Source organism: Canis lupus, chromosome 3 (assembly GCF_003254725.2).
Source record: "Canis lupus dingo isolate Sandy chromosome 3, ASM325472v2, whole genome shotgun sequence".
NCBI classification, from domain to species: domain Eukaryota; kingdom Metazoa; phylum Chordata; class Mammalia; order Carnivora; family Canidae; genus Canis; species Canis lupus.
In genome coordinates, this window is record NC_064245.1 from 18,183,491 (window position 1) to 18,197,249 (window position 13,759).

Sequence of the window (13,759 nt, forward strand, 5' to 3'; positions counted from 1 at the left end):
TATGACAACTCTACTAGGGGAAACTGAAATCCGTTTAGAACCATCACTTACCTTCAGCAAAAGTCAGAATATCTCCAGCACCTATAAAATCTAAACCTTCAGTGGCAGTTCCACCAACAACACGCCATTCAACTGTCACCTGACCTAAGCTGCCCCCCGTTCTGTGGATCATGAGCTCCACTGTGGTTTGGGGCTGCTCCTGAACTTCCACATACGAGCCATCTTCTGAGGTATTGGGACTGATACTGTAGATCACAAACACTCCAAAGGCATCACCATTTAGTGCTATGACAACTGTAGAAGTATTTAGCTGTCCTATGGTTGGTTGGTTTTTAAAATTGGCTGTGATGTTCATGAGGTGAACTTCAAGGAGAGAAATTAGAAAACTCTCATCCATCTCTGGGAAATCATCAGGAAGAATAGAAACTGTGAGATTTGCAAATTCATCACCTTCCAGCATTATGGCCCATTGCCTTGTCACAGGCTCATAGTCACTCCCAGCCACAGCCTGACCACTAAACAGAGACGCTACCCTGGTCATGTTTTTCCTGTAGGTCCAGGAGTCTGAGTCATTAACCACTGGACTGATCCATGATGTCATCCAAAAACATTGAGGGCCCTCAAAAGCACTGAAAAAAGAAAACGCTGAGCATGCATGTTCTTTGAGACATACAGTGGCACAGGCATACTGGGGTTCCTTCATTGCCGAGACATTCACCCAAGTTCTCCACAGCGGGTCAGGCACCCCTTGAATTGGCGATTCATAGTAGGACAGTAAATCTTGACCTTCCTCGACTGCAAGAGCCACTACATCAATATCAGAAGTACTGTAGAACAACAACAGCCGACCAAAGTGCCCTCCGCTAAAACATGGAGTAACAATTAAAAGACAGGTTAAGCACTCAAAGCAATCTGCGGATTACATAGAAAAGGAAAATATGGACTGCAGTTTCCACTTTTTTTTAAAGTATGTAAAGTGAAAGTACAAACACAATCATGTTCCTTAAATATATTTATCTTTCAACATTTTATTTTCTCATGTAAGTGAATCTTGCCGATTTTCAATTAAACAATCGTTATTGTTGACCAAGCTATAAAGAGGTTCTGCAAGATATGCAAATCTTATTTGTTTCAGAATTATCAAACAGAATTAGAAAATGAATTTTCATTACCAGATTGCACTGAAACAAATAATGATAATAGCATGAGTGCACTGTAAGAAAATGCAATTACTTGCCACCAATTCCCAAGACCCCTTATTCTCTATTTCTGAAGGAGTTCAGTGAACTTTACACTGCCTCTCACACACACAGAAAAAAAACAAAACAAAACTGAAAACCAACCACTTCATGCAGCATCTGAATATTCTTTACTTTGGAAGCTAGTTGTATTGAAGATCTAATTCAAACAAATCATAGATTAGAGCAATAACTTTCTGTGGTTACAAAGCCCAGTGATGTATAATCTATTATCTATTTCACTAATAACAGGTATGATAAACATATTGGGCTTTTCATATTGACAGGCAAAATTCAATTAACAAATTACCAAACCTATAAAGTAATTTACATTATATAACCACCACCAAACCTAAATTATTTAATTGCACAAGAGGTCATTTCCCACCACACACAATCCCCATCCCCCCACAGATGCAAGCTATTATTTCATATACCTTCGCCTAACAGTTATGTTAGCACAGGAACTTCGCTCCAGAGGCTCTTGAACACGATAAACCGACTGAACAAAGGCTACTGTACCATAAGGATTATCATTGGCAGGAATTACAATATTTGCCACTCGATCTAACCCGATAGTACCTCCACCGGAGGCATCGGTTAGTTGCACTTGGATAACCTAAAAATACAGTGAAAATTTCCTTAACAGAATCCCAGTTCTGAAATTAAAATAACAATGATGCAGGTGGAGAATCATCAAAATACAATTCATACAAGGACAAGAACAAAACATAATGTAATATGAATGGACTCAAAAGAATTCCCCCCATTACATTTATAAACCCAATATGTAACAGAATAATACATTATCAGCTTTTAGTAATAAAGCACGATTATACATAACAGGCCATTTAAATTTCTTAATATTCAGTTATATAATTTGTGAATCAATTTTAAGATCCTTGTTTATAGTCACCATTTCAATAATACATTTTTATGTCCATTCTATACGTTTTTTTATTTAGAGAAAATACTGCATGTATGTTTCGTAAGTAGCTAATCTATTATGTTTCATTTCCCACATTGTCTTAAATGGAAATTCTCACAAAATTTAAACCAAAAGCCATCATATCATAACACTGCCTAAATTCAGAGAAAAGGAAAGAGAAGTGTTTTATATGTATTAACTGACATCTAATATTTCAAAACTGAAAAATGACACAGTTAGGATTCCAAAGAAATGTTATGGACCTCTATGAAAACTTGGTATTATTAAAAATAAATGCTATTAAAAGTAAATGAGACCTAGGCTTTAATAATACTTGAATTTCATAATATAAAATTATCTTCAGTTAATATATGTTAGTAATGAATCAACTTTCCTATTGAGACTCTATTTTTATTTGCCACCTAGCTTCTTCATCATGAAAAATAAATATCAGGAAGATATGTCTAGCTGGTATTTGTCATGTAGGAAATATTCAAAATGATCAAACAATAAATAAGTAAATGAGTAGAAAATCAAAATCTAAACTTAATTAAGACTGGTTCACACTCAAGCTAAAAGGGACTCTGGATACAAACAAATTAAGAGTTTATATGAAAAGATATATTAATCACTAAACAAAAAAGTGGAAAAATACATCATTGTACAAAAAATTTACATTAATGAACTGTGATATATATATAAGACCTTGTAGAATATTGTTTTTGTTTATCTGTAAGAATCACTTTTACACTACCATATTTTGAAAATTCTTGCAGAAATAATTAACTTGACATTCTCTATAAATGCCACAACAGCTATCTGTTCTAGTCACTATAAGACAAGGTATGATTTACAGTGTCATTCTATACTAGCCATTCCTCTCACCTCTTCAATCTCCGGAACGTCGTCAGCCAGGACCTCTAACAACAAGGTTTGAATGGTTTCCCCAGGGGCAAAGGTCACATTACCTGAGACAACTCGCAGGTCACCAGTAGCAAGCTGTCCATTAATGGTGGCGACCCACTGAACAGTAACATTGCCGAGTGTCCCAGAATTTCGAATTATTGGCAGGTTTACCTTCACTGAGTTAAACTCAGGTTCCTCTACAATAAGTTTAGTAATCTGAAAACCTGAAGGGCAGAACAGAATTAATTTCAAATATAAAGTGAAACTGAGGCAACACAAAGCTAACCATTATCGCCTAGAGTTGATTGTTTTTTCTCCTACACAGTCTAAATATAAATAGCTAAACCCCCTCAAGTCAGAGTAGCATGCTGTGATACTAATCGTTCAGGCCTGCCAAAATTTCCACATTATTACTCATTATGACAGAAGCAGAAGTTACAAACTGAGAATCCCACAGCGGTCAGGCATGTATCAGTCATTAGTGAAGTGGGTCTAGTGAGTTCTGTGGCTAACTGCTGGTCCACAGAGGCAACTGCTATTTTGCTCTCACGACTGATGATATGCAGGAAGGGAGGCACAATGCTGCCAGATTTCCTGCTAGTCAAGAAAGCCCAGAAATCCAGATTTTTGTGTAAATTTATGCAAATTAATTTTTGAAAGAATTGTCAAAGATCCACAAAACACATCTAGAAGCCAGATCTGACTTACAAGCCTAAAAGTTGGTCCCTTCCGTATTTATGCTAAGATGCTGATTTATTTTTTTTAATGACCACTAACCACTACTAGGGCGGGTGCTTAAATACCCTATATGTCAGTAACACCCAGTTAAAAAGGGGAACACAATCAAATTAATTCTAAGTCCCTAAAAATAAAGAAATGCATGATCTATATTGACAAGTTAAAACAAAGGCACAAACTAGTTTGGTTACCAAATAATCCATAGGGGTCATCAGAGGCCTCAATAATGATGATCGCCTCTGTTAATGCCCCTAGTTTGGCTCCTCCTGTTGTTTCATTCAGCAACTGCACAAGAAATGATTCTTCTAGTTCAGGGTAGATGTCATTAATGATATATATTGGCACAGCTTTGCTGGTTTCCCCTTCTAGCAAGACCACATCTGATGAAGCTATGCTATAATCTTCACCTATAAAAATAAAAAGCAAAATGCCGAGACTTATTCCCAAATATGATCGTTAAACATGCCATACATGAGTGGAATACTATATCAAATTCCACAGATACACTTGTAAAGCTTTTTTGAGGATATTGACTATATCGTAAACAAAAAGATTTTACCTCTCTTCCCAGAAAAAAATAGATCTGAGATCATAAAATAATGAAAACAACCTCCAGAGGGTGTTCAAGGCTATCCTTTATTTTTAGAAAGTCAGGTACATAATTTCTACTTGTCATAACAGACACAGATGATATAGATATGATACAGATATGACCTGAGACAAAGATACATTGCGTCATCTGTTACCACAAGATAACCTCTTATCTACAAAGAGAAACAAAATACTCACAATACTTTTAAAACAAAGAACAGAACGAGAATTCTGACCTCACTAAAAAGATAAGTTGTACTGTTGCACAGACATAGGCATGTCCGCATCATCAATGTTATAGCTGGAAACTATGGGTTTTCCTAAAAATTGGATTAAAAGCTGCTACTGCATACTGCTCAGATTGGCAGTGGCTTTGCTTCTGGTCAAACGCTGGGAAGGGAAAGCAGAGAGCCTTCGTATGAAGTCTAAGGGCTAATTTTCTAGAACATCGATTCATCCCTACTGTTGGACAATCAGGCATTCCTCTAGGCTACCCATTCCACATGCACACACGTACACACACACACACACACACAGCCCATGTAGGGACTAGGTGAGACTGGTTTATTATCTTTTCAAGCAAACATCATATCCAGATGATTTATTTCAAAGAATGGAACATGCTATCCTATCCATTCACACTCATGTTCCTTTAAATGCATGCTAGAAAGATTCTAATTGAATCTCTCAGGGCAGATCTCCCTCTAGATGCTCTAACTGCACCAACAAAAAAGGCAGTCTCCTCATGTTTGCATTTGGCAATGAAATCATTTTGCTTACAGAGAATAGTTAATTCTAGCCATTGCCTCTTCCACATTCTTTATAAATAAATAAACAAGCAAGATAAATGGGTTGAGAGACAAGACTGTTGCCAAGCACTGCAACCATGTGGCTGCACATTTTATCCTGCATTCCTCAGGATCATTTACACATGAATCCCTTTCAAATAACTAAAAAGTACACACAGAGAAAGCCTAACAATACTTTCCCTAGTTTCCTTTTCATTGGTTTGTGCAAATTTTGGTCATTTTAACCTTTTTTTTAAGATTTTATTTATTTATTTGAAAGAGAGAGAGAGAGCAGGGGCACAAGTGGGGTGGGGGGCCAGCGGGGAAGGGAGAAGTAGACTCCCCACTGAGCAGGAAGCCCAATGCTTGGGAGGTGGGGGTGTGTGGGAGACTCTACCCCAGGACCCTGGGATCATGACCTGAGCCAAAGGCAGATGCTTAACTGACTGAGCCACCTGGCACTCCACCTGGCACTATGGTCATTTTAACTTTAAAATTCATATACAGTTTTGCTAACATTTTTTTTTTAAATTCTACAGAATCTGGGAATCCCTGGGTGGCTCAGCCGTTTAGCGCCTGCCTTTGGCCCAGGGCGCGATTCTGGAGTCCAGGGATCGAGTCCTGCATCAGGCTCCCAGCATGGAGCCTGCTTCTCCCTCCTCCTGTGTCTCTGCCTCTCTCTCTCTCTCTATGTCTGTCATAAATAAATAAATAAATCTTTAAAAAAAATTCTATAAAATCTGTGTCATAAATACAAGACAAAAGATTTATTTTTATGCCTTTAAAAAGATGCAAGAGAATTATTTTTTCTGGTTGATTTTTCTAACTACATCTGTAAGTGGCTTTGGTTAATTAAGGATATAATTTCCCTCTAAACCACTTCACTGCTCCTTGGAGGTCTTTTCTTACCTGCAACTGCAGTTATTGGCACAGCTTTAAACTTCACAGAAACATCTGCAAATGCTCCTCCTGCTCTAGTCACGTTGATAATGGGTCCAACATGATTTTCTGCCACTCGAACAATTGGTGCTGATAGCTGAAGAGTTCCAAATGCATTATCATTGGCGATGATGATTAGATGAGCAATAGTTTCTACCTTAGGCCCAAGACGTGGAGAATTTGGAACTGAAAGACAGAAGAAAGGCTAGTATATCAAAATTCTACCCGATGGCCAAAAGTCATCAGGAAACCTCAGCAAGATTCCATCAGCAAATGGGAGCCTCATTTGTTGTTTCTCTCTACTATTTATATATTTAAAAAAAAAAAAAAAGATATGTACTGACTACTATGTACCAGCACTAATCTAGACACTGGGTTAACAAAAATCAATGAAACAAAGTCCCTGCTCTCTTGTAGCTTTACATTTTAGAGAGATTTTTATTACAGAATTGTTAGCAAAGGAATAGTTATCTTACAGGAATATTTTAATAAGCATTGGAAATGTGTCAAAACTCACAGTTTATGGAGTTCCAGTCAATCATCACTTTACATAATATTACAACAGATAATAACAGTACCTACAGGACTGTGCTCTTCTAATTAGTTACCAGCATGACATAAAAATTTTAAAAAACAGCATTTCAGTTGCAAAACTGAGTAGGAAAGTCATTAAGCTTCGTGCCCTCAAAGACCAGCTGCAAATCATCATACTGTAATTAGATTACTGCCTCTCTGTTTCCCTGTCCTTGCTCACAAACCCATTCCTTTTTGTCCCATCTTAGTTAAGAGTGCAGAATGCAGAGTGCAAAGTCAGCCTCAGTGCTACCCCAATGCTGGTACAATAAAGTGTGCTCAATACTTTCAAGGCTCTCTTCTCACTTTCCACTGATTTTGGAGACAGCAAAACTTGTTTTGAAGGCATTGAGGACCTTCTACAAACTCTCTCTAAATTATCTTCTAGGTTCAATTCCAACTACCACCCTTGCCAAAACAACGTAAAAAATGACCTCTTAACACAAATGAAGAACCATCAACAAACTTAATAGCAGTAAACAATTTTGAGTTGATATTTAGAGTATCTCTAACAACTGCATTATTTGGAAATATGTGATAATAAAATGTAACATTTTCGGACAATCTAAAAACAGTAACACCATTTAATTTCAGTGATAGAAACCCACAGACCATGCTAAATTATATCATAGTGAAAATAAAAAACTATAAACCAATATAATTAAATACAACTAAATTACAAAAGAATTTGCCAGGCATTGTTCTAAGCACTTCTCTTGTGTCAAGTCATTTAATCCCTACGCCACCTCTTTGGGGCAGGTAACACTGTCCACATTTCACCGATGAGTAATCAGAGGCACATAGACGGTGAAGAAGTCACATAAGGTATCATGCCAGTGCCTGCTAGACACATCAAGAGGCATCCTGTGAGGGTTTATGTAATCCCTTGCTCCCTATATACAATTCCTCATCAAGCCACGTATACCTTCAATTATTCAAACTGTTCATACTGTGCTCTGCGCTTATCCAGGTGCTGATCACCAGTCTTCTCACAGTGCTCTCCTCCAAGTTAATGATTATACTCAGAGTACAGTAACAGAGACCCTATCAGGTCCTACACTGATTTTGCCTATTACACTGTAGTCAACATCACACAGATTTGCATTTAATTATTCTTTAATTATTTCACATCTATCTTATGCCTATTGTGAATTGCCCCAAATATGCTACCTGGTTCCAGGGACATAACAAGTATAAATTACATGTCAATTGTCTCACCTATCCCATAGCACACTGATATCCTGCATACCTTGTTATTAACAATAACTGTTAATATTTACTGAATGTTTACCATGTGCCAGATACTGCATAAATTTTCATATACATTATTGTACTCAAGCCCCAATGTATTTTGGTATAAAAGATAAGGAAACTGGGGCTGAAAAAGTTTATGTCCAATAGTTTATTACAATATATTGGAAGATAAGTTATCTTACACCAACACACATAGCTCCTAGCCACTGCTATATTTGATACTCCCTTCTGGTTTTATTTTTATCTCGCTCAATAAACTGTGAGTTCTTTGAAACCAGGCTTTACTTCATAATCCTTTTGTTTATTTATTTATAATTCTTACTTAGTAAGACTAGTCACTAGATTTTATTACAATTTATTTGCTATTAGAACTGATCCTAAATCTTGTTAAGGAAAAAAAGGATGGATATTGTGTGAGAATTTTAACCTTGACTATAACCTGAATATTTAATGTTAATAGTTGTCCTATAAAGTAAATTTCCTTCCATAATACTGATCTGCAATTACCTACATTGTGGACAAGAATGTTGCTCACTATATAGTATATCCATAAAGGTATGACAGTAAGGTGAAGAAATTTGTTTACGAGAAACCTTAGTCTATATGGCAAAACACAGTCAACAGTCAACATGTAGCTCTTGGAATCTTACTTTTAGAATATGTAATTCCAGTTTCCTTTAGAATGTTTTGTTTGTCTTCTTATAAATATTGTCCTAAAACTGATGTTAAACTGATATCGAATTAATATCACTAATATTTCTTCATCTGCTTTTTCTCTTATTCCAGGAGATCTAGATCCTTGCCTTTGTTTAAAAACAACTTTCTAAAGGTATATGTCCTCTTAGAGAGATGTGACTAATGAACAAGGTATAACACAATAACTGCTTTCAGCTCTGCAAGCATAAGGTCTGCTCTCTACCTGTAGACACCTAACTCTAAAAGCCACTGAGCCACAACCCCAGGGGAAGTGGCTGCTACTTTTCCAAAGAAGTTGCCGCACCACATCATCTGCCTAACATAGGTCACTCCCCATTCCTATTGCCAACCAGTGCCTTCTTAACTTTTAGTGACCCACAAATGTACAGGATTTCTTACTGCTACACACTTCTGTCCCCCTTCCCTCATGCAGTTGCTGTATCCATATGCTCATTGCCAAAGAGGCTCTATGGGTGAAGGAATCTTTCAGACTGGATCAAGGTGAAAGAGACTCAGGATCTTGCTACCAGGACTGTCCCTGGAACCCCCAGATTGACTCTAGAATGATTTGGAAGCTATAATATATAATACAATAGTACTAGATGTCAGTTGCACCGGATTACCCAGCAGCTTTTAACAACTTAGTTTGGGAACATAAGGGGCTCTTAAAAATAATCGTATGTTTTCAGGTGTCCCACTTCCATTTGTCTTATAAACTTCTGTAAGGCAATACTTTCAAAACTGGAGCTTACTATTTTTATATAATTTTCTACTATACCAATTCTTGATTTATTTTTTTAGGATTCTTACCTCCAATAATAATAATAACACACTAATGATTACTTACTTGGGCGATTCTGTACTTTCTCTATTAAAGTAGAGTTCAGTAGTTCAATAAACACAGACTCCGATCTTTCTGGTTCATCATCATCCAAAATTGAAATAGTTATGGTTGCCTCACTCTGATTGGCTCTGAAAAGAGCAAATCCAGAAGCTGGTATATAGTCTCTTCCTTGAGTTGCTCTGGCTATACTAGGTGGAAAATAAGGCGGTTTTTCCATATCATCCAGCGTTGTGTATGTGACTATGACTTTCCCCATGAGGCCTTTTAACCTTATCACTGACAGCGTGATATTTTGCATTGCTTCCTCAACTTTGATAGGTCTATTTTTCTCAGAAAAGATGAAGATCCCACAAGGATCGTCACTAGCCAAAACTGTTAACGTGGCATTAGTATGAACTCCCAAGGAACCACTGGAGACACTGAGGATTGACACAGAGAACGCCTTATCCAGTTCTGGATCTTCATCTGGAAGTATTTCCAATGTGATGTTGGCACTCGTCTGCCCAATCTCAAATGTGACGTTGCCAGAGGTGAAGGCAAGATCGCCATCAGGATCAGAGCCTATGCTCCAAAACAAAGTCACTTGAGACAGAGCTCCATGGCTTCTTATAATCTATAAAATATTTAATAGCAAAATGTATTAAAAGAGAGATTAAAATCACTGATTTAGAAGTTTGTAAATATAGAATGATAGCAAGATATTAAATTTTTATTTTATTTTCTACTAGTTTTTCTCAAGTATATAAGATTCTTGGAGGCAAGGCCAAGTACTACCCATCTTTGAGGACCCTCAGAGTACTTAAAAAGTGATTATTGCACAAAGCTACAAATTGATTGAACATTTTTAGCTACTAACCAAACTACAGCAGTATGTTTTCTGCAATCATAAATTAGTAATGAAGCAAATGTAATTATCATATGTAAGCATACTCATGAAAATTTTTGCTTTTACTACAAAGATGGTATATACTTCATTGTAAGTAATAAATGAGTGATATTTTCTAAAAAGTTAGCCATGAAACTCATTTTTGAAAACAAATTATATTTTCTTTTATCTTCAATATAATATGAAAAACTCACCAAAAAACATATTTCTCCTAAAGTTCGCTAAAATATACTTCAGCAATACTTTTGCCAATAATATATTAAGGGGAATAAAAATAGCTTTAAATACAAATGTTAACTTAAAATAACAGTCAAGATAGGGATTTTAGAAAACTTAATCTTTTTCCCTTAATTCTTTTTTTCTTTTTTTGAATAATTAGTTATCCTTTCTAAGATTGTTCAAATTACTCCACAACAACTTATTGAAAATCTGCCATTGAGTAATCTTTCTTCATTATTTATACAAAATCTGAGGAGGCTGAGCAAGCTTCTAGCTCCTCCCAGTTGTTTAACAATTGAATTCAACTTAATTCCTAACTGAACAAAGCAGAGGAGGAAGTACACACACACACACACACACACACACATCATATAGAGTTGTCATTATGAACTGCTGTTCACAAATGTTTTGGATTTTATTTCCTTTTGGGTGAGAGATGAGATAGGATTGCATTTTTCTACCCATTAACATTAGGCATCGCCATGTGACTTTTGACCATGTGACTAAGTGAAAATGTGGAAATGTTATGAATCACTTCCAGAAAGACACTCTAAGAGCCATATGCAGTTCTCCACATCCACACTTTCCCCCTCCGTGAAGACAGAAGCACCTGCTGAGGTGCTACCTCTGTGATCCTTGATGCCTCAATAACTGGTGACTGTCAAGTTAGGCTCCAAAAACACCATCGGTAGAAAAACAAATCTTTGTTATATTAAGCCAGTGAGCTTTAGGAGACATTTGTTTCCACAGCCTAAGTGAATTAATACAAAATCTATATAAATTAATACTTGTATGACTCTACTATATTCCTTAAAGAGTCAGGAGTCCTCAAAATCATAAGACAAACTTATATACAAAACTACATACAAAGACAAATGTCAAATTACTATTCAGTTATCGATCTGTATTGTGTGTTCCACTAGGATCATTCCCCTCTACCTAAAAAGGAAAAAAAAAAAAAACATAAAGGACACCTTCATAATACAATAAAAGTTTTAAAAGAACAGAAAGTGTCTAAGACTGGAAGAAAAAATGTACTCACATTTAATATAACAGTGCTGTACCCATCTTCTGGTTCAGTTCCACTGACAAAGAGTGACTCAGGGCTAAATTCAAATATACCATGAGCATGGTCAGAGGCTGCAATTGTCACTAGTATTTGTGAAGCCACTCCTAGACTGGCTGCATGAATAAGTTCCAACAAATAGCAAGAAAATGTTAATAAGTAATTTACAAACCAAAGGAAAAGCCAAGGAACAACTTTTTGAAAAGAGTTTTACCATTCATTGAGTACTTTCTAATTTGTTTTAGAAAGAAAGGCAGACACAAATGGTTGCCACACATATTCATGCTTTTATGACCTTTCTCTATTTTGGCACCACCATGATATACAAGTGCTGTATAAGCACTTGGAGATGAATAAGAAAAACTTGTTTTTCTTTTTCTGCTCTATGAAAGAGAACATTCTTCCACACAGAGTATATGAGGAAAGTCTCCCACGACCTTTGCTGACCTCAGAAGAACAGGAGCCAAAATGACTCTTACCTTCATGAAACAGTTTCCTTATGATTTTTATCAATCTGACTGAACAGATTCTTGGTTTCTAAATGTGCATGAGTTCTAGGTCTATTTTATTATCATATTATGATATTATAGATCTACCTCTCCTGGCGCCCAAACACTCTTGTAACAGTCTTGTAACTAAAGAAGTGCCAATACCTACAGAAATACTGAATTTTTTTCCTAAGAAGTATATTCAACTATTATGTTGTATTAATATATACAGACAGAAAATGAACAATTCCAAAAGTAACACACAGTAATTAAATACAGTAGTTACATGAGGCACTGATGAAAGTTAGGAATGAGAAGAGTGGGAACATGAGTTCTAACCTTAAAATATAAAACCTGAAATTGTGAAAAAGGAACATTTGAGGATTAGAAAAAGTTCTCCCTCCAGAAATAAGTATTCTATGCATTTTTGTTCTCCCAATACAAAAAAAAAAAAGTATTTGAGGTAAAAAGCTGAATCATGCTTGCATATGAATCAAATGCATTCTCTTTTGAGTATTCCCTCCCACTCACTGACAACTTATTCTCTCCATTTACTGCCTTTTTAATTTCTTTTTTCCTGTTTTGATTAAATGCTACATGTAAAGACTGCTGGTTCTTTCTGTAAATACAATAAGCATGATACATTTAACATAAAAATATAAATGTTCTATTTCTCTCTTTTCAGGTATTCAAAGCTATGTAAAATATTTTTCAAAAATCATTTTATGACTGATATTCAAGCAAAATTTCTATTATAGTTGGAATCAAGAAACTCTATTGGGTTCATACTAAGGGAAATCTGGGCTTTGGAGGCAGGCAAGGACTTGATTCTGGCTTGATCACTTTCTAGGTAGGTAACTATAACACAGAGTAAATATAAAGTTGCTGTTATGGTTACTGAGATAAAATATGTAAAGAACCTGCACACAGTAGGTATAAATAATTGGTTAGTATTGTTGTCTCTAAAAAGAAGAGTTAAAATAAAATGTAGACTAGTAAAGGGCCTTGGAAGAGCTGCTTACCATGCTTGTGAATAGTTGGAAGGAAGAATTCCATGTCCCCGTCACCACTACCACTGCCATCAACCCTAAAGAATTCAGTCACTTCACAAGAAGACACAGAGACACACCCACACAATACACATCAACACAATGAGAAAATGGAGAGCTCTTAAAACATATCCAGAAAAGATAAAAATGTAGTAATAGTCACCCTATGACATGCATTCTTCCATAGAAAATATATTTTTAAGTGGTAAAAGTATAACACTATTTTATAATGTAAAAGTATAACATTAGTCAAGCTACCAATTTATTGAAAAGTCATCCATAGCATTAGGAAATACTCCAAGTAATTTGTAATTGGTATTTCCCATTTCTGCCAACTTAACCAACTGACTTTTTTTTTAAGATTTTTATTTATTTGAGAAACAGACAGAGAGGCAGAGGCACAAGCAGAGGGAGAAGCAGGCTCCATGCAGGGAGCCTGATGTGGGACTGGATCCCAGGTCTCTAGGATCACGTCCTTGTCTGAGGGTGGCACTAAACCACTGAGTCACCCGGGCTGACCAACCGTCTTTTTAAATCACATACTTAAAGCAATGTA

General features: G+C 36.1%; 1 protein-coding gene across 1 annotated transcript in view; it reads right to left on the reverse strand.

Moving 5' to 3' along the window:
* ADGRV1 (adhesion G protein-coupled receptor V1) overlaps window positions 1-13,759 on the reverse strand; it is a 517,368-nt gene that overhangs the window by 405,862 nt on the left and 97,747 nt on the right. Inside the window, exons 26-33 of the mRNA XM_025438360.3 lie at window positions 13,177-13,257; window positions 11,643-11,782; window positions 9,499-10,108; window positions 6,099-6,314; window positions 4,002-4,217; window positions 3,052-3,296; window positions 1,676-1,857; window positions 52-863 (exon numbers count right to left, since the gene is read on the reverse strand). Coding sequence (XP_025294145.3) covers window positions 52-863; window positions 1,676-1,857; window positions 3,052-3,296; window positions 4,002-4,217; window positions 6,099-6,314; window positions 9,499-10,108; window positions 11,643-11,782; window positions 13,177-13,257 — 2,502 coding nt within the window. The remainder of the gene's footprint in view (window positions 1-51; window positions 864-1,675; window positions 1,858-3,051; window positions 3,297-4,001; window positions 4,218-6,098; window positions 6,315-9,498; window positions 10,109-11,642; window positions 11,783-13,176; window positions 13,258-13,759) is intronic.